This window comes from Amblyomma mixtum, chromosome 2 (genome assembly GCF_055824585.1).
Source record: "Amblyomma mixtum isolate Tamu chromosome 2, ASM5582458v1, whole genome shotgun sequence".
Taxonomy (NCBI): Eukaryota; Metazoa; Arthropoda; class Arachnida; order Ixodida; family Ixodidae; genus Amblyomma; species Amblyomma mixtum.
The window spans coordinates 106,600,971-106,621,990 of record NC_143013.1 but is presented as its reverse complement, the minus strand read 5'-3'; the positions used below and the strand labels follow the sequence as shown (position 1 = coordinate 106,621,990).

General features: G+C 48.9%; 1 protein-coding gene across 1 annotated transcript in view; it reads left to right on the top strand.

Moving 5' to 3' along the window:
* The window catches only part of Der-1 (derlin 1), a 36,381-nt gene extending 15,918 nt beyond the window's left edge, over positions 1–20,463 (top strand). The window contains exons 7-8 of the mRNA XM_089572328.1: positions 13,767–13,877; positions 19,368–20,463. Of these exons, the coding sequence (XP_089428454.1) occupies positions 13,767–13,877; positions 19,368–19,515 (259 nt within the window). The 3' untranslated portion in view covers positions 19,516–20,463. The remainder of the gene's footprint in view (positions 1–13,766; positions 13,878–19,367) is intronic.
* Positions 20,464–21,020: the final 557 nt, after the last annotated feature.

Here is a 21,020-nt window from a genome sequence, read left to right as displayed (position 1 = left end):
TGGAGTCGACGTGGTCGCCACGTCATTGTCAGCTGTCGTAATTTCGGTCGTGCTCATTTTGATGTCCTGAGGACATGGTGGTGCAACTCTTGATGCAACTCACTGGATGGCAAGCACTCCGCCATTGGCCGTCACTTTTGTAGTTCATCATTGGTGCATGCAAGGGTCACAGCCAGGGTCAGATACAGTGAAATCTCGTTCATGCGTTCCCAGTGTGTGCGAATTCCCGGTTCATACGCTCAAAATTCCGGACATTTAAAATGTCCCATAGAGTTACACTATGTTTCTCCTGGTTAATACGTTCCCGGATAACACATTTCCTGGGTACTGCGTTTAAAATTTCGACTAATTGTGATCATATAATACGTCTATTGACCAACGGCACATGTAAAAAAACATGCAAGTGGGCCGAAAGCGAGGACATGCGACATGAAAACCTGAAATGCAGCGGCAGTCATGCGCCATGGTGGCTTCTCTGCAGTACCTAAGTGCAAGGAGGCGAAGCACCACCATCTCGCTTCTCCGCCACCATTATTGCTAACAGCAACAGTGACAACAAAAATAAAAACGGCATGCTTGCATTCGAGAGAGCCCTTTTTGCGAGGGCGTGACATGAAGAGGAGAAACGCTGTTTCTTTGCGAGTGCATAAGGGCGCGGGGGCGAAGCATCTACGAACTACGGCCACCGCGGTGGCTTCCCCGCATTACTTCAGTGCAAAAGGGCGAAGCATGTGAAAATGACGAGGGGGATATTTTCGTTACTTTTGTCACTGCCGTCGACGGGCCAGATGCGTTACGTAGTTCCTTCCGTGCTTAAGACAGCACGAACCGGAATGAACTCTGCGAGCACAAGAAACATATCTGTTGAGATCTTGTGCTAAGAATTGGTAATCTACATTTTTAAGAAGTGAAATTGTCAATAAATGCCTTCGTACCTCATTCAGTAGTTACGTTTGTCAAAATTAGGCAGTTTGGATTATACATTTTTGCAAATAATAGGCTTTTCCCTGCAGTTTCCTAAATAACATATCAACGAGGTTTTACTGTACATAAAGTTAGTGCCCCACTTAGCTCTAAGGAGTGTGCGTGTCCGTTCAGGGGCTTGCAATATGAGCAGCAGTCAGTTAAACGGATAGGGTGCACATAATCCATCTGGGCAGGCCATGGCTGGTGCTGTGTATTTTATATCATTGCTTCATTTGGGACACCTGCATGCGTAAAATGGGGACTACTATGTCTGCCGAACGCTTTGGTGATCAGACACTGATGAACTGCAGAGGGTTGCTTTGGCTGACATAAGTGGGAAGCATGTTATGCACCCTTTGTGACAAGGATGACTACTATTGCTTAGGAAGAGTGTCATTCAGAAAATAAGGGTACTTTTCCCAGTTTTTTGTGTTACGTGGTCTTAGGAATGTCTAGAGCACATAGCTGTGGAATTATTTTGCTCAGTTTTACTATATTTTAAAAGAATGCTACCATATGAAGCATGGCATTGGTTATTCATTTTGCAATATTTTTAAGCTGATTTTTTAGTATGAAAAGAAGGAAGAAAAAATAGACAAGCTGAGCACACAGTTGTGTTCGTCATAAAATTTAACTCCTGACAGGCTGCTACAGTGCTAAATGTTATCAAGTAGTATTGAAACAATCTTTCCTAAAGTGACATTTACTGAAAAAATAGAAAAGGAGAAGAATGAACTCAAGATTGAAAATCATCCCGCTTTATTTTCAGTGCTCAAATGTTCAAGAAAACTCTCCAGCCAAATCAAATCTGGCAGATATGGTCCCTGATTTTATGTCTCTCGTTTCATGTCAACTCCAATTTTTCAAAGAACTTTTGAAAGAAACCCTTCGTAGGTGCATTGCATTAAAGGGACAGTGAGGAGAGCACTATCAATATTTTTTTTATAGTAAAATCCGATAGTTCGGCATTTCATGGCTTTGTTGCCACTTGGCCGGCAGTGAAAGATGCATTTATTTCTAAGAAATTTGGATTCGAAGTTGAAAAAGTTTTTCGCGCCGCTCTGATTCAAACTTGGGATTCTCTTATGACGACACAGGACTAAGTGACGTAAACATGACGTGTACATGACGTTGTGGGTTTCTAAGTGGACACAGGCCACCACCCACCGCGGGTTCGAGCTTCGCGCGAGCCAAGGGCCCCGATCAGCCGTCACCACACACACACTGGGACACCGATGCAGTGCACTCAGCCTCCGCTGGGAGGAGAGCGATTCGCTTCAAAGAAATAGGCCTCCAAGTTCACAAAGGAGACGTTTATTCACATCGTCCTCCAGCTGATACACACACACTCAATAGTCACCCCGTCCCGGGGGCGCGCGAGGAGCAAGGCTCCGCTGCGCGCACGAAGCGACTCGAGTAATGCGCACCGCTAGCACGCCGCTGCAGGAGAATGTCCCCGCGGCAGTGCTGTGATCTCTCTCTCGTGTCGACCGTTGGGCCGGTTGCGAGAGAGAGTGGGCATTCAACGCAAGGTACGCCTGTCAGAGGTCGCTGGACCCCGCTGGACAGGCTTGAGCCGCTGCAGGTCAGAGGACACGTGCGGGCGAGCTCGAGTAAGCACTGGTCCGAACGGCAAAGGCCGGCACGGACAAACAGTAACGTACGCACCTTACGCTGTCTCGGAGGGATCTCTCTCTCTGGGCCCCGCTTGGACGGTCGCGGGATGCGCGGCCGCCAAAACGGGTCCCGGATTCCCGCCAAAAGGCGCCAATGGCAAATGCCCTTGGGGAGCCGGGGCGGAGCTGTGGCTAAATGACAGTGATTAGTCACCCAGCCGCCTCTCCACCGCCTGAGGCGGGAGCAAGGGAAAGAGGAGAAACAATGCGGGCGGCCGGCACAGCCGCGCAAAGGCGACGGCGGAAAGCCAGGATTCCCACATCCCCCTCTCCTTAAATGCCCTCCTACCCATCGGCAAAGCACGCGGCCAAAAATAAAGAAATCAATACACAAAAAAAACTACACTTCAGTTCCAAAATAAAGAAATGAATACACAAAAAAAACTAGCTACACTTCAGTTCCAGCCACAACAACGTAAAAAACAACAACACACAAACAAAGGAAAACAAGGCAAACAACACTTGCATACGCTTCAAGAAAAAACAAAACAGCTTGCAGATTATATACACGGTACACAAGGCGATGTGAATTCAACTGTACAACTATGTGACAGGTGGATGTCAGCCTCAAAGTTCGATGGCGCGGCCCAATGGGCCGGTCGGCGACTCACCGCTCGCAGACTTCAAGTTGAACGGGTTGGGAGGGCCGACGACTGATGGCGGTCTTCTTTCCGTTGATGTAGGGTGCGTTGATGACGACGGGGCCGCGGCAGAGCACTGACCTCGCGCCCTTGGACACGACATCACGTTCGGGCACAAGAAAGTTAGTGCACCCCTTTCACGCCGGCTGAAACGGGCGAGGACGTTCGGCGGCGTCCAGATGTGTAACCTTGGCCACAGCGAGGGGTCCTTCTAATCCTCGCGCTCACAAAGAAGCACACGGCACAACTCACAGGCGTCGCCTTGGCTCATGGTTACGCGCACACACAGCCACAGCCACAAACACGCATACACCGGCACGTGCGCGGACGCTGGTCGGCGACAACGATTCCCTCATCAGAAGCGTCCAGAGGCGCCGCGGCGAGGGTCAAAGGGTGCACTTTCCGCCCCCCATCGCCCCAAACGCCCCGCCAACTTCCCCTCCATACGGGCCGCACAAAACTCACACCGCGACACACGGCTCCTTAACGAGCCAACCACCCACAGTCGGGCCGGAAATGAGAAAAGGCGCGCCGTACAAACGACACCTAATCCAATCTATTCCTTCTAGAAGATAAGAGCAAACACAAGCGGGCTGAAGTTTGCCTATGTACAAGTCTGGTAAAAAAAACTGAACGCCAACACAAACGCATATTGCCTATGTACATCTCGGTACGTTAGAACAAAAACAGACGAACCAGCTGGAAACGAAAGTGGCTAGAAACTGACTCAAGCGAACAAATAAATCAACTGATAAACACACAAGGCTGGAACTGAGCATGCTGCAAAAACAACAAAAAAAAAATAACACCGTGCTTCACCTAGGTAGGGCCTGACGAGAAAGCTCGCCAGCTAGCTGAGGCTGCGTGCCTTCGGTTGCGGAAAAGTCCGCCGTCCGGCATCAATCACACCGGTGACCATCGCCTCAGATTGTACCGGTGCTCCGTACGCTTGCGTTCCGCAGCACCAGTTGTGCCTTTGCGCTTGCCTTTGATACCAATGGGTACCGGCGCAAGCTCGTCAGACCGTGACGCGTAGGCCTTCAGGAACCCCTGCTTGCTCCTGGGGAAAGGCCCCATCAAATCGCAGGTGGCCATCTGCCACGGATGCACACTGTCAATCGGTATCATCATTCTAGGCGGCTTGCCTCCCCGTGACTTCACCGCTTGACAGACATGGCAGGAACGGCAAGAGCGGAAAATGTCACGCTTCATGCCGGGCCACATCACCGATTGACTCAGTTTTTTTCAAAAACTTTGGAGCCACTCAGATGACCGGCCAGTGGTTCGTCATGAGAGAATCTCAACAGTGCACCTCTCAGACTTTTGGGGATAACCACCTTGAACGGGTCGATGGACTCGTCATCGGTGGCTATGTACGTCAGCACGAGCCCGTCATGGTCCAGCAAATATAAATCCCCGGGGTTCGCCGCGACACACGCTGGCTTCTGCCCCCCTGCGCCCGCTACAATACCAGTAGCGTCACGGCGCTCCGTCTCCCTGAGACCGTCGCTCACCTCGCGACAAAATGGGTCATTTTGCTGGACTTTCAGTAGCTCTTACGGCTGAAAACGATCCCAGAGGGGAGCCTGGTCTCGTCCCCACTCAGGTTTGCAGCCAAAATTTCCGTTCGCGTCGGCAACTCCGAGGCGCTCACGAAGAGCTTTGCCTCTCGTCCGCTTTGCGAAGCGCTGCTTGCCTGGTTAGCGGAATGGGTTAACCCGTTTGCGGGCTCCCCCTCCTTGCCGCCCGGCGGCTCGTCCGCTGTTTCGCCCCCTCCGCCTACAGGCGTCAAGGCGCCGCTGGCGAGTGGGGCACGGGATAGCGCGTCAGCTACCACGTTTGTGCTCCCCTTTCGATACTGCACCGAAAAGTCGTAATGCTGTATCAGGAGAGCCCAGCGCGCCAGCCGACCCGCAGGCTCGCGGAGCCGCATCAGCCAACTGAGCGCACTGTGGTCTGTCTGCACCACGAATTGCGTTCCATCAAGGTAGACGTCGAATTTGCGCAGTGCAAACACGATGGTGAGGCACTCCTTCTCGGTCACGGAACAATTCCTCTCCGAGGGCAGCAAGGAGCGGCTGGCAAAGGCCAGCGGTTGCAGCACGCCATCGAATTCCTGTAGGAGAACTGCTCCTAAACCCAGATCGCTCGCGTCAGTCTGGACTACGAACTGTCTGGTCAGGTCGGGTAGCCTGAGCTGCGCTGTCTCGGCAATGGCACTAGACAGGAGGCGAAAGGATCGCTCTTGCTCGGGCTCCCATCGCCACGCGGCAGTGTTTCCCGAGAGCTCGGTCAAGGGTGCCTGCATGCGGGCACAGGACGATAATAGTTGGCCATTCCCACACCACGGCGCAGGCCGCGTACGTCCTTGGGCGAGGGAAATTCGAGTATGGCTCGAAGTTTCTCCGCATCTGGCTCAATGGAGCTCCGGCCTCAGCGACTGCGCCCCTGCCTCAGTGGAGGCTTGGGCGGGCTGCACGAACGAGGGAGGCAAGGCTCCTAGTTCGATGAGCGGCGTGGTTTCCACAGGGAACCGGGCCAGCGCCTCGCCGTTCCCAGAGCAGAATTGACTGCTCGCGAGGCACGGCTGCTGCTGTTCGAAACTGCCGGTTGCGGCAGCGTGACACGAACTGCTTTCGCACTGGGCGGAAAGCGTGCACAGCTGAGGCATGTGACCAGCGGATGCACCGCAGGGTGCTTCCGATACAGCTCCAATGGGAGCCACGTGGTCAACATTTTGGGTTGTGTCACCGTAAACCCCAATGGGGGCCGCGGCCAACCACGGTGTCTAGCTATTCGAAGGAACAGCAGCCAGCGGATCAAACGACGCTACAACTCCGTAGGGAGCCGACATGTAGCTGCCGAGTGCCGCGCTGGGGGTGGTAGACACGGTGCGCAAGCGTGATCGTCAAGGCGACCTGCTCGGCTAATGTGCCATCAAAGGCGTAAGCGCCAATGACTTAGCACGTTGGGCGCCAGTTATGGGTTTCTAAGTGGACACAGGCCACCACCCACCGCGGGTTCGAGCTTCGCGCGAGCCAAGGGCCCCGATCAGCCGTCACCACACACACACTGGGACACCGATGCGGTGCACTCAACCTCCGCTGGGAGGAGAGCGATTCGCCGCAAAGAAATAGGCCTCCAAGTTCACAAAGGAGACGTTTATTCACGTCGTCCTTCAGCAGGTACACACGCACTCAATAGTTACCCCGTCCCGGGGGCGCGCGAGGAGCAAGGCTCCGCTGCGCGCACGAAGCGACTCGAGCAATGTGCGCCGCTAGCACGCCGCTGCAGGAGAATGTCCCCGCGGCAGTGCTGTGATCTCTCTCTCGTGTCGACCGTTGGGCCGGTTGCGAGAGAGAGTGGGCATTCAACGCAAGGTACGCCTGTCAGAGGTCGCTGGACCCCGCTGGACAGGCTCGAGCCGCTGCAGGTCAGAGGACACGTGCGGGCGAGCTCGAGTAAGCACTGGTCCGAGCGGCAAAGCCGGCACGGACAAACAGTAACGTACGCACCTTACGCTGTCTCGGAGGGATCTCTCTCTCTGGGCCCCGCTCGGACGGTCGCGGGATGCGCGGCCGCCAAAACGGGTCCCGGATTCCCGCCAAAAGGCGCCAATGGCAAAGGCCCTTGGGGAGCCGGGGCGGAGCTGTGGCTAAATGACAGTGATTAGTCACCCAGCCGCCTCTCCACCGCCTGAGGCGGGAGCAAGAGAAAGAGGAGAAACAACGCGGGCGGCCGGCACAGCCGCGCAAAGGCGACGGCGGAAAGCCAGGATTCCCACAATGTAACGCAGACTCCGTGATTTCTGGCCCCAGCAGAGCGGCCTAGCAGCAGCCGAAAAAAAAGCTACCGCCGGCCGCGCGTTGAAGGCATCTATCGGCTATTGCGGCCGTCGCTACAGTCGCTTCGCTTACGTTTGCACCGACGTTTTGCCAGCGTTACGATGGATCCCGTTGTCGAACTCGTCAACGAAGTTCTCGCAAATAGACACCTTTAGCATACCGTGTACCTTGTTACCGTTAGCGGAATACCGGGAGCCCGCCTATCGCCGCTGAAAGGGCGCTGATTCGTCCCGATGCTGCAGGCGCGTGCGTAGCTGCCGGCCACTGGCGCCATCTGGCGACACCAAGGAGATTTGCGCATGCATTGGCTGCGCCTCAGTGATTCGTGACTTCACAGGTCCTAGCGTTGCTAGACCATTGGTTCTAGCAACACTGTTTTGTCCTATGACGTCACCACGCTTGTACTTGCGAGTTTGGCCTGTGGCGGCGATACCTGTATTTTGTTCTTGCTCTTTTCTACGTTACAAGAGCGTTGTTGTCGGTATGAGTGGCGTTTTTGTAGTCAGGAGCTGGTATTCTGTCGATGCAAGCCAACTTCAATTTCTCCTCAGTGTCCCTTTAAACGTTGCAGTTATGTGAAGTGTGGTTATAATTGTTGTGCCTGATATGACAACTGTACGGAACCATCTAGGATAACACAGGCTGCTAGAGCACCTTGTTCACAGATGTTTCATCATCCCAAGTTATTAATGCATTTAAATTAAATGTAGATTAAAGGGCAAATCGATAAGTGAAAAAAGCTACACCACGCTGGTAGACACTTTTGAGGACCTCTCCACTGTTTTTTTTTCTGCCCGAATAGGTGACTGCACTGCTGAGGGAACTGAAAATTAAATGCTCGAAATCTACCATTTACAACCATAATGCAGGCATCACTTGTGAGACGTGCGCCTCCGGCAAATCAGAGAAAACATGAGTGGAAAAACCAAAACAAAATCTACTTTTTCCCAAAGTCTATCATCATATTGAAGAAAACAGCACTCGCCGAGGTCACAGAGTGACCTCGGCGAGTGCTGTTTTTTTCAATATGCTGAATTTCCCTCGCCAGATGGGTTTCCGTCAAACCCTCAACTACAAAGTCTATCATACAGGCCTTTTTTGTAATATTCATCACCAGATGGCACCAGTGTGCTACCATGCCTTTTTGAGCTCGTTTCGTAATCCTTTGTGCTAATACCCCAGTGGGCACTAAAATTCCCCTGGATGTCCTGTGGACGTTTTGGACGTTCGTGGGACATCCAGTGAAGTTTCGATGACCATTGGGCCTCACTATTCAGGAATAGGGCGAATGATTCCCAATAGCTGGTGCCTGGCTCCTGCTTCTGAAGTTGACAGTCGTTTCACAAAGGGCCATTTTGCAGCATGCAAAGCATCCTCTTTCACACGCTACCAGCTAAATCTGTCCGTAACCTGGAAGCATGAATAGGGCGCACTCACTCTAGCGGCACACTTCCTGCAGCGATGTGCCGCTTGCAGGGTGTCCCTAGGCCTAGCTGCTTTGCATCGAAGTCGCAGTGGACTGTGGTTGGGAAGCAGCCACTGCCGATCATCATAGATCTAATCCTGTTACTGGTCCACCATAAGCAGAATAATATCTCTTTAAAATTAAGTGACAGCTGATTTCTGTCATGCCTTCAGCAGCTAAGCTAGTGAAGCAGGTCATCTGGGAGGCATCATTAGGAGAAGTGTCACTTGCATGGGCATGACATTCTGTTCAATACAGTGAAATCTCGATACAACGAACTTCGCGGGGTCGCGAATAGTCGTTCGTTATTTTGAAATATCGTAATAACGAAAGACTCGCGAAAAAAGGTAGTAGTATTACTGGACAATGAAAATACTGTACCTTCAGGAAGGGCACACGACAAGCTATGCAATTTTCAAACAGGAACGCAAACGAGAGGTTCAGCGCTCGTTTATTTGAAGAAATCCGTGATTCTGGCGGGTGCGACACAGGCGCCCCAGGACGAACTCTTCAACGTCAACTTTTTGGAGCACAGAATCAGGCACATCGCTACAACGTCCGATGAATGTGCAAAGTTTGCCTATGGATGCAAGAACCTCCGCACTAGACACAGGTTCGGCCGCTTGGTCTGCAGGCGGCGAGTCGGCATCGTCGTCCAGTTCATTTTCTTCGCCGCGCTTTCCATACTCGCGAACGCTGCTTACGATGTCTTCTACAGTCAGGGGCAGCATTTTCCGACTCGGTGTAGTCGGCAAAAGTTACAGAAGAGTCTACAGAGAGTTTCGCAGTGACTTCAGTCCGCACCTCTTTTGCGCTGTCGTCATCCGTGCTATCAGCGTCATCGCAGTCTTCTGTGTGAAGCGGCAATTTCACCAGGCCAGCTTTTCTCCAGCAGTTGTTGATGGTCGAGGCCTTTACGTTCCACCACACCCCAGTTACCATTTCGGCAGCCTGGCGGACATTTATGGCTGTCGGGAGTCCGAGCCGAAGGTTTAACAGCGCTGCACTAGGCGCTTCCGAAACTCTGTTTTTACACACCTTATAATCCCCTGATCCAAGGGTTGGAGCAACGATGTGTTTCCTTAAGCGTGAACTGCCGTCGCTTCATCTTGACGCTGGCGCCCGCAGAATTCATCGTCAGCACAGTCAACACGCAGCGGCGAGAAACGACTAGGCCTCGCATTCGCGGCGGCCGTACACAAAAAAAGAAAAGCGCGGAGGTAGTCTAGTCACATGCACACCCACGGCCGGTCTCGACGCGCGCGCTCTCTCGCTCTCTCTTAAGGAGAGAGGAGAGAGCGCACGCGTCGAGACCGGCCGTGGTACACCGTGGGAGAAAAAAAAAAGGAGGAGTAGAGACGAGCCAACTTCCGGTTGCGAGGCGGCTTCGGATTGGACTGGATTGTATCGGATGCCTGCCCTTGGCGATTAGCAGAGTTAGCGTGTGCCTCTCGGGGAGTCGGCTCACTTCTCCGGGGTTAGTTCGTAATAATGAGGTGCATTTATAATAGGTGGGCAAATAAATTATGCTCGTTATTCTGAAATGTTCGGTATTTTGAAATTCGTAGTAGTGAAATATTTTTACATTGAAAATATAGATATTTTGGCGGGGATTTTGAAAAAGTTTGTAAATATGAAAAATTCGTTAATGTGAGGTTCGTAGTAACGAGATTATACTGTATGACGAATGTTCCACTGAATGGGATAAACTGGAACAATAGTGCTATACTTTTGCATGACATTTTCAAGGGGATGTTTGTACTTTTTGATGTCAGCGGTAATTCACTATATCCCCTTCAGGCGCGAATTAAGATAAACACGAAAGAAAATTGCGATTCCTTCACATATTGCCTCTACATAACGATCCAAACTGAGTAATATGAAAAAAAAACATGTTTATTGAGCGAACAAAATTTTTTTGATGTGTACGATTGTACACATGGCGCCTCTATGCCGCGAAATATGTCTATGTCCACTTACACAAGGAACAACACAAGGAACAACCTAACCTTTTTCAAGTACTTAAGAGTGCATTTCCAATGCATCTCAGCTTGCCTGCTTGGATGTTTCCTACTTCTTGTGATGAAATTCGTAGTAGCAGTCCTTGGTGGCACTCAGGCAGAGGAAAACTCCGGATTTACGGCAGAAGATTCGAGACTTTGACAGACAGCCCGCGTTTCGGCACCTTTGCGGAAATTTGGCGTTGATGTGAATGGCCAGTGGTTGTTTCCGTCAGATCTTGTGGAGTTTGTCGGCAGAGGTGTGCCGACATGTGATTTTCGGGCAGGCTCTGCTGTGCTCGTGCTTGGTCTTCCCCTCCTGTTAGGCGCAGTTCTGTTGCTTGCAATCAAGCTCCGTGCAATGTCTGACTGAAACGCCATTACATCCTTCACTTCCCTTTTGAGAAGTCCCTCTGCATTAGCATCGCGAATGTACTCAAGCCAACTGTTGCAGATGGAGAAGGAGATGAAGTGGGCGATTACCCTCACTGGCCATTTCTTTGTCTTTGAATGGTGGGGGTACAAGGACATCAAAAAGTCGAGCTTGTCCACGCCACCCATAAATTGATTGTACTGCGCGATTACCTGCGGACAGTCGATCTCAACATGTTTTTTTGCTGCTTCACTCCACCTCTTCGCCTTGGTGATGTTGCCTATTCCTACTAATCTAGAGACCATGTTGACTGGACCATTGTCATGCCAGCGAACAATCACTACGTCTTCGTCTTCAGCAATCCTGAAGTCGTAGCTCCCGCGCCCCTCCTTTTTCAACTCCTTTTCACTCTTGAGCTCACAGCCTAGAAGTCTGTTGGCCCTGATCGTACCAGAGGCCAAAATCCCAAGCAATTGCAGCAATCCCAAGCAATCGTCTGAAAAGTCCCCATCCGAGATGTTTCCATCGGCTATTCTGGCCAAAAGAACTTGAGCGGACGTAGTCGATGCTTTTTGACGGCATACTGAGTGCTCTCTAAGACCTATAATACATAAAAGATGTGCATAAGTTCTCCATTACCTCTAAGAAACGAAACAAAAAGCAGAAACAGCGTTATCAGGTGAGGCGGCCTTGAGGCGCCATGTGTACAATTGTACACACGCATCTTTCACTCTGCGGCACACAGCTATCGTTAACCCATGCTGCAAAAACATTCTGCACGTGAAAAGCCCAAACCTTATATATTACGCTGATATAAACACCATTGTTCTAAATATCATTTACAAGCGAAAAAAGAAAAAGAATTGCAATGCACTCACGCGCTGCTCCGTAAAAGGCGGTGGCGTCCATTTTCAATGTTAGCTTGGGCTTCAGCGTTGGTGCGAAAAAACTAGATGGCGCTAGTTTTCCACTTAGGAGGCATGTTTACATGTCCACGTGATGTACCATCCCGTTTGAAGCAAGGGCGGGAGCGCCACGCGGCGCCAAATTTGATGTGTACAATTGTACACACCGCCGCTGAAGGGGATATGGGCCGCCGCGATGGCTCAGTGGCTATGGTGCTCGGCTGCTGACCCGAAAGACACGGGTTTGATCCCGGCCGCGGCGGTCGCACCTCGATGGCGGCGAAATTCTAGATGCCTATGTACTGTGTGATGTCATTGCACATTAAAGGGACCGTGAGGAGAGCTTTATTAATATTTTTTTTAAAGTAAAATCCAATAGTTCAGCATTTCATGGCTTTGTTGCCACAATTGCCGGCAGTGAAAGGTGCATTTACCAAAACTTCTGTTTGGGCTAGATGGTGCATAGCTTATTTTGAAACGAATTCAAGCGCACAACAACACGCACACAAGAGAGGAAAGACGCAGGACAGGCGCTAAAAAGGAAAGACACAGGATAGCGCCTGTCCTGTGTCTTTCCTCTCTTGTGTGCGTGTTGTTGTGCGCTTGAATTCGTTTAAAAAAAAAAGGTGCATTTATTGCTAAGAAATTTGGATTCGAAGTTGACAAAGTTTTTCCTGCCGCTCTGATTCAAACTTGGGATTCTCCTATGACGACATAGGACTAAGCGACGTGAAACATGATGTGAACATGACGTGACGCAGACTCCGTGATTTCTAGCGGCCAGCAGTGCGGCCTAGCAGCAGCCGAAAAGAAAGCTACCGCTGACCGCACGTTGAAGGCATCTATCGGCTATTGCGGCCGTCGCTACCATCGCTTCGTTTACGTTTGCACCGGTGTTTTGCCAGCGTTACGATGGATCCCGTTCTCGAGGTAGTCAACGAAGTTCTTGCAAATAGACACCTTTAGCATACCATGTACCTTGCTACCGTTAGCGGAATACCAGGAGCCCGCCAGCGCCGGAGAGCAGGCGCTGATTGGTCCCGGTGCCGCAGACGCGCGCGTAGCTGCCGGGGACGTGGCGCCATCTGCCGACGCCAAGGAGATTTGTGCATGCATTGGCTGCGCCTCAGTGATTCGTGGCTTCCTGTGTCCTACTGTTGCTAGAACCATTGGTTCTACCAATGGTTCTAGCAACACTGTTTTGTCCTATGACGTGATCACGCTTGCACTTGCGAGTTTGGCCTGTGGCGGTGATACCTGTATTTTGGTTCTTGCTCTTTTCTACGTTACAAGAGCTTTGTTGTCAGTATGAGTGGCGTTTTTGTAATTAGGAGCTCGTATTCTGCCGATACAAGCCAACTTCAATTTTTCCTCAGTGTCCCTTTAAAGAACCCCAGGTGGTTGAAGTTTCTGCAGGCTTTCACTACGGCGTCCCTCATGGGCTGAGTCACTTTGGGATGTTAAACCGCAATAAACCAACCAGTAGTTGTATAATTGAGCAGCAGAAAGGAAACAAGGGCATCGAAGAAACATACAGACGAGGACGATGTTACCAGTGATTCAATATATTATTCAATATACATCCGAGTTTCAATATATATCCAATGCTCCGATGATATCCAATGATATTCAATATATATCCGATGCTGCCAGTAATTCAATATATTATTCAGTATATATCCAGGTTTCAATATATATCCGATGCTCCGGTGATATCCAGTGATATTCAATATATATTCGATGCGGCCAGTAATTCAGTATATATCCGCGTTTGGCTGCGTGCATGCTTGTGTGTGTGTGTGTGGGGGGGAGAGGGTGAATGCATACAGCATCAGAGTGCAGTTTCCCGCAATGTGTTGCCCATGTCTCTCTCTTTCCTACTGCCACCTTTTCAGGGGCCTGTATGAGCTGATTGGCATCCTGGTGGGCCACCTCTACTTCTTCCTCATGTTCAAGTACCCGCAGGAGTTTGGGGGCCGCAACCTCCTCCAGGTGCCCTCCATCCTGTGAGTTGCTCTCTCCCGACTTTTCATGTTTCATGAGCTGGGAGGGACGGTGTAGTGGAGTACACTTGTCTACTTTGAAGTGCTTTACCCTGGAGCATCTGCATGCTCCCCCTTTTTTGTACATATACTGCCCTGTGAGAATGCAGCTGTTGCAGTGCAGTAACAAAAGCAAGTGCCGCACATTTCTCAAGGTAACGGCTCATTCAGCGGTTGAGGAAGGTTACAAGACCATGCGTTATTCTGCTTGGTGAACATCGTAGCAAATGAGCTGCTTGCTCGGTTAAAAGGTAGATGCAAGCCTGCATGCAGTTGCTTGTTCTTAGTGCGTATCTCATCCGTACCTCCGTGACAAGTTGTATAAAGTTTTCTGTTCCATAGCAACTGTGTGCCGTCCATCCACCACTGTGTATGAAAGACCCATCTACAATGTTGTACTGTGGTATCGACTGCCAAACACCAACCTTCAGAAGCAGAACAGAGAAAGCAGATTCACTGTGTCCCAAGGGATAGTTACTGAGGCATGCACCTCAAGTGGATATCGGCCTTATTTTTGCTGTGTTCGCAATGTTTCCCTCCCAGGACTGCGCACGTGCAGTTCAGGTTTTGCAGTGCGAATTTGGCGTCTGGTTTTGCTGTGTCGGTGGAAAGGAGGAGTTTGCAGCCGAGTCGTTTGTCTACTCAGCGCCTGCTGGTGCCTGAATCGACTGTCACTTACTCTGCTGAGGCAGGGCAGTGCATTTTTTGCACCATTCTGCAGTAAAAGGCAGTACACCCTAGAAAAAATAAGCTGGTTTATAACGAAATTTCAAGTTTAAGTATTTGCAGGCAGTTATAGGCAACATGTGTACCATTTAAAGCTTTTATAGGCAACGCTGTAGCTGCTTAAAAAAAAACAGCAAAAAGGCAAGAAAGGACTGATATTCTCCATTTAGGCATTTATAGGCAAATGCCTTTAGTTGTAGGCTCTACTAATGATCTAATATTATGAGAGTGGGAATTATTAGTAGTTTTAATGTGTAACGCCTGCCTCCAGACAGACCGATCATTTTCCATATTTCTCATGTGAACATACTGAGTTGCATCGTGTAGAGAAAATCGGGGGGTGAAAAAATTTTTCTGTGCTTAACCGCTTGCTTGTTCGGGCTCAGATTTCGGGCAGAGTGGGCATTTGGCAGCCAGTTTTTTTTAATTCTACTTTTGGGTCGGACACTTGCCTGAATCAGTGAGAATTGAGTCTGCATCATATGTGGCGATGCTCGACCAAGAAAGGATGCTTTAGAGAAGCTGTATAGATTACCCAGTCGCATCACTAGGGTCAGGTGTACCTGGTGTGGTGGCCATTGCGTCGACCGCCCCCTCCCTCTATTCCATTGTATGGCACTATGCATGCGAACCCACTTAGTGAATGTATTTGCATGTTCATATTAGATAAGCCAGAGAAGCGAAACTACTCAAGTTTGCTTTTGGAAGAAAGGTGCTCTTATGAAGAGATAAATAGAACTATGATTTGGAGACATGGATGATTGTGGCAGTTGACAGTGTGAAAACTAGCACAGCAGATAAATAGTAAAGAATTGCAAATGTTGTGTGAGCATTTAAAAGGTTCACAACGATAGGAGTAGGAAAAACTAGGAAGAGTGAAAACGGCAGCTGGCCAAGGACTGTTTCACGATGTGCAGATAAATTGCATTTGATATCTGCAGGGATAACTAGAAAGAAACCAGTAATCAAATGGTGCAATCACTTTCCCAGCATGTGAAAACGTGTGAACTCATATGCAGGATTGATCAAGGAGAACTAAAGTGGCGAATGGCACAAGGCCCCACGCGAACATACAGAAAACTGAATTTATTGCTGTTGGAATAAGCAAGAAGAAAAAAAAGCAATCATTCAACAGAGTTAAGACAGATACCAGAAGACAGCCTAATGAAATTGAAGGAATGACTAGGCCGCATTATTTAGTAATGCAAAACTAACTCCTACAGAGCGTCCAGTAAGTCCAGTACCCCTTGTATATATCGAAATACTTCTTGGCATGAATACACTAGCAGTTCAGTTCGATTGAAGCACAGGAAGTGACGAGATGGCAAGTGCAAATAATTGTGAGCTAGAAAAAAAATAGAGGAATTTCGAAATTCGTGCAGTGGTAGCATGGGGGTTGCCAACTCTACTTAAAGAAATTTTGTGTGCAAATTACAGCTGGAAAACTTATGGTGACAGCCTTTTAGGATGCAAGAGGTGTTTGTTTTATTACGAAAATGCATGCCACAGAAGACGATGGATGGAGCAACTTATGCCTTAATTACAAAGGCATTGTGGGAGCAAACAAAATGAAATGCTACGTGAAGTTGTCGGCAAATGCGTTACGGCAAGGACGATAGTGCGTCAGCTTTGAAGTCTCGCAAATGCAAGCTATCTGGGAACGTGGCTTCACTGAGCTTAATGGTGTCTTCGGCTGGTCGCTTTGATCCTCTGACTGGGAACGCCCAGGTAGGTAGCAAACTGAATCTGGGTCGGAGAAGGCACCGTCCAGCCGAATATGCTAGGCGCTCTGAGAGTGGTCGCTTGACTAAAATAGACCCTGAAAGCCTTCTGGCTTGTACTGACTGATAGCGTCGTTTATCGCATCTTATTCATTCCGCATCATATCTTTTCGCCAAAGCATATCCATATTCCATCCTTGGAGCTATCTCACAGCGAGCTGTTTGGCGAGCATCACAGCGTGCGTTTCAAGCTTTTTCAGCGTGGTCACCACCAAAAAGTGTTCTCTAGTAAACAATACTACAATCAACCACGAACACATTGCACTTTTGCCGTGGACACGCAGGTTTTTTGCACTGTATGCGCTCAAAAACACCTGCGTTGCATTTGCTCGGCACAAACAAAGCTGCAAAGATGTATCTTCCCAAATTTAGGTGCAAACACACTGTAGAAGGCGCATCATGCTAAGCCTTTCCGATTCTTGCAAATGCCATTGCTGCCATGCACCACGGAAAAATGTTACGAGAGCCGACATACTGATTATCTTTGTTGGATTGGAGCTGGTTTATTTTGACAGAGCTTCAAAAGCCACAACCGGGTGACCCTGCTATTAGCGACTGGCTGAGATTGGTGAGAGATACCCACATAACGCCGAGCACTCGGTTGCTCATTTTTTCTTATTTTTTCGGAGCATGTGAAAGCCCTGTGCACTAGATGGTAATGCTTCGAAAGAACAGCCAAGTATGAAAAAAGCGCCTGGTATTAAGCAGCTAAATGGGAGATACTTATCAAAGTGTTTCAGAGTGCTCCAAAGCGACCATAAGTATTCAGGCTGCGGCCGGTGATTATTTTTTCTTTCGTAACCCAAAGAAATTTCTGCATGGACAATGATCTCCCAACTATATTGCAATCAAAGAAGTGCTAAAAAGGCTCCTGCATCTCCAAGAAGTCTCCTATGTCATGGAAGGTGAAATGGAATTAGTGTGTTGTCAAGTGGTATTATTAGTAAGTTCATTTTTTCCAAAAATTTTCTTTTCATATGTAGGTAGACAACTTATTGGCGCTTGGTGAATGAATCCACTCACTCAGAGTTTGTACATAACGAAAAAGAAAATTTTTTTTTTTTGACCGTGAGGGCTGCAAAGCTTGCTCATTGGTTCTTCAACCTCGAACTTTCTTTGCCAGTTTGCTTTCAAGAGACAATACTGCAAGGCCTGAGAACCTAGACGATCTCATTGTAGATAGGTTTTAAATTAGAACCCCTGCACCTCTCATGGTGCCAGAGACAGGGGTATCCTGAGGAATATTTGCACGTCTGGTGAAAAGGTTGTGCAAGATGAAAAAATCCCACTGAGAGATGAATGTGAAGAAGTCTAGTGCTGACCTGTGTTTGGCCTCATTCAGGTCAGTGCGTGCCTATTTGAGGTATATCTCCTCAGCCAAAGCATTTCAACTCAAAGTGCACACTCAGGCAACTAGTCAGAGAACAATGAAGTTAGGGAGCGTTGTGCTCATTCAGAGTTAAGAAAGGCACAGCATCCCCCCCCCCCACTTTGAGCTTTGCATCCGGAGAACTGTACACCCCCCTAGTGAGGTCGTGGACTCTGACATGACATCGCCCTTTCACTGCCACCACCCTTCTTGACATGGTTGGTATGTCATAATCTCCTAGGTGGTTCCTTCCAGTGCACCTTTGGTGCTCTTTGCAATGGGCAAGTGCAGCAGCAGTTGTCTCAGACATGCAGCGGCGTTTTAAGTGCTGGTCTGAGCATTCTGATAGTTTGGCACTTTTTGAACCTGTGGGCTTTTTTTTTCCCCCTCGTTAGTTCTGCCTAGTGTATTTGCTCAGAGACTAATACCCCTGTCACACTAACAAGTTTAATGTCATTCGAACCTCATTCGATGCATTGAATGTCATTTGGTCTCTTTCGGTGCTACATGGAAAAAAATAATGTCATTAGAAAATGATGGCAATGACGATCAGTGAAAAAAAAAGTAGTACAACTGAAAGAGATCAGTGCGTAAAAGCTGTTTGAAATTGTTGTGCAGTGTTTCAAAAGCGGGTGAGAACATTTGTGTGCAGTATTGTAAGCTTAAAATATAATTTTCGGCCATTCTGCACCACTTCAGCCATCAAAAGCCAAGCCAAGTACAAAGTCAACCACAAATCCGATAAATGTAAACAAACAAAATGGCTGACATGGCGGCGCGAGGAGCATGGAAATGATTCGAAAAGGTGAACTGCTCAGATTACGTCTTTGCGTACTTTCGAGCTTAACGAACGTGGCACGCCAACCAGCAAGAAACACAGAACCCAAAATGACCGACGGTCGCGGGAAAGACGCTGCTTTTCGCTCGGCCGCTGCTGTAGGCTGCTGAGACCGAGAGTAATAGCTATCCACGACAGCCTCTAGTGTAAACAGATTCACACCAGCATTAACTTTTTTTTTTAGCAGAAGTAAATAAATACATTATATTGAAATGAATTCAAGCGCACAGGAACACGCACACAAGAGGAGGAACGCACAGGACAGGTGCTACCTGTCCTGTGTGTTCCTCCTCTTGTGTGCGTGTTCCTGTGCGCTTGAATTCATTTCATTATAAGCTATGCACCATCTAGCCCAAACAGAAGTTTTGTTAAATAAATACAGTTTCTAAGTTTGGCAGTGTGCACATTATTTTTTCGTGCCACTTGTTTCTGCTGCGTATCTGGTGTCGAGAGTACGCATTCGGTTCGAGATCGAATACGAATGAGTTCCTGTAACTCATTCGGTGGCGAATGTCATTCGAGCCTAATGACATTACATGTTCCCGTGTAGCAGTCGATTAATGACATTAGGTGCTAATGTCATTCGATTAGAATGACATTGAATTTGCTAGTGTGACAGGGGTATAACATGGGGATGGTGAGATACCGAGGGTTTGCAGTTAACCAGCCATACTTGGGCTGTCTTCTTAAATCCGAGAGTGGATGAGTGACAAACATTTCTCTTCTGTGTTGCTGCGCAGGTACCGGTACTTTCCCGATCGCGTCGGTGGCGTGAGTGGCTTTGGCCAGGCTCCGGCGCCGAGGAGACCGGCGGACGCTGGCAACAATGACCCCAACGCTGGTGGCGGCTGGCACAACTGGGGCAGGGGTCGTGTGCTCGGGAACTAGGGTCCGGATGATGACCGCACCCTCCGGCCACTTTGTTTCTTTCTGGGGCCACGAACAGCAGGCACCACTTTCCGAGGGGGGCGCACAGGCAGGGCCGCAGCCGGACAGAAAGGAGCCAATGAGCGCACGGCATTGTTACATCATTCCTTCCCTGTCGTCATGTGTCCCCCCCCCCCCTTTCCTTCTGTGTGCTGGGCATTGCTGCCTGGCGAGAAAATTAGCTTTAGCAAAGGATGATGCAAGGGGAAGGCAATGAGACAAAGAAGCACATACTTTCTGTGAGGACTTTGGCCGATATTTTCAGAGACATTTGCAAGGGTGTTACCCAGCCTGTTCTGTTTTTCGTTTTCCTGTTGGTGTTGTTTTGTACTTGTGGACACTCACTCGTCTAAATGGGACAGATGGTGCCTTTTTTTTTATGGTTTCGCGGAAATCACTTTTTCTTTTCTTGAGTTAGATCCTGTGCCATTGCAAAATTTCTTACTGGTTCTTTGGTCTGTTTTAAGCTGTCAGACCCTTAATGAGAAAAGTAACTACATAAGCTGTTCGTGCAGAGTCGGTGTGCATTTTAATGAACTTTGTGGATCGTGCTTGTAGGTTATGCTGTGGACCATGTATGCGGCGCCAATGGTTGTGTCGCTTAAATTTGATGTGTAGCGAAGTGACCGCCTGAGGATGTTTTATTTCAAGAGCTGACTTTGCTGTTGATATTTTTCTGCGGACTAACCCACCAGCAGTGTGCTTATTGAAAATGCCCTGTCTAAATTTTACTTCACTGTGCAGTTTTCTTCCCTGGTGGATAATAGGCACCTCTGAGGCACAGCAGCAGCTGTGTATTCTCTCCTGCCTGGCAATGAGCTGCTCATTTGTTTGCCTGAATTGATCTGAGAGTGCAAGCGAGCATCTGTTGCAATTTGGATGGAAATAAAATGATTTTTATTTCTCGGCTTTGGATGGTGCCTCAAGCGTGTAGTGTAGATGCTGACCTTATGAAGTGCACTCGATGCGAGGTCCATTATGGCGGGAAGACATGACAGAACTGCTGTCAGCAGGTACGCTTGGTCAAGTTTGCATTGTTTCAAATATGCGTATTGGGTTTCTTGCACATGCAGTTTTCTGTATTCACTCGAGTGTAATGACAGCTTTTTCACTTGTAATAGTAATGGAAAGCTACCCTTCATATTCTCATAAGGTTGATAGTATCTTGAGTCTCTCATAGTCTTAGTTGCTATTTATTTTTCCTGTTCGTCACTGGCAAAAGCAGAGAAACCCTTGCATTGCAATCATGGTTGTTCGAAATTCAGGTAAATACGGCGTGCACCTAAACCTTGTTGTGCAGGCTGGTACTTCAGTTTTATGGTTTCTCGTTTATGCATAAAATTTTCACTCTTAAAATGCTGTTTCTGTTGCTGTTGTGCGACGCCCTTCGGCGTTATTTCCAAGAGGAGCGCCATGGGTCGGATTGAAGACCAGTTTGCCTCTAGACAAAAACAAAACTGGAAGAA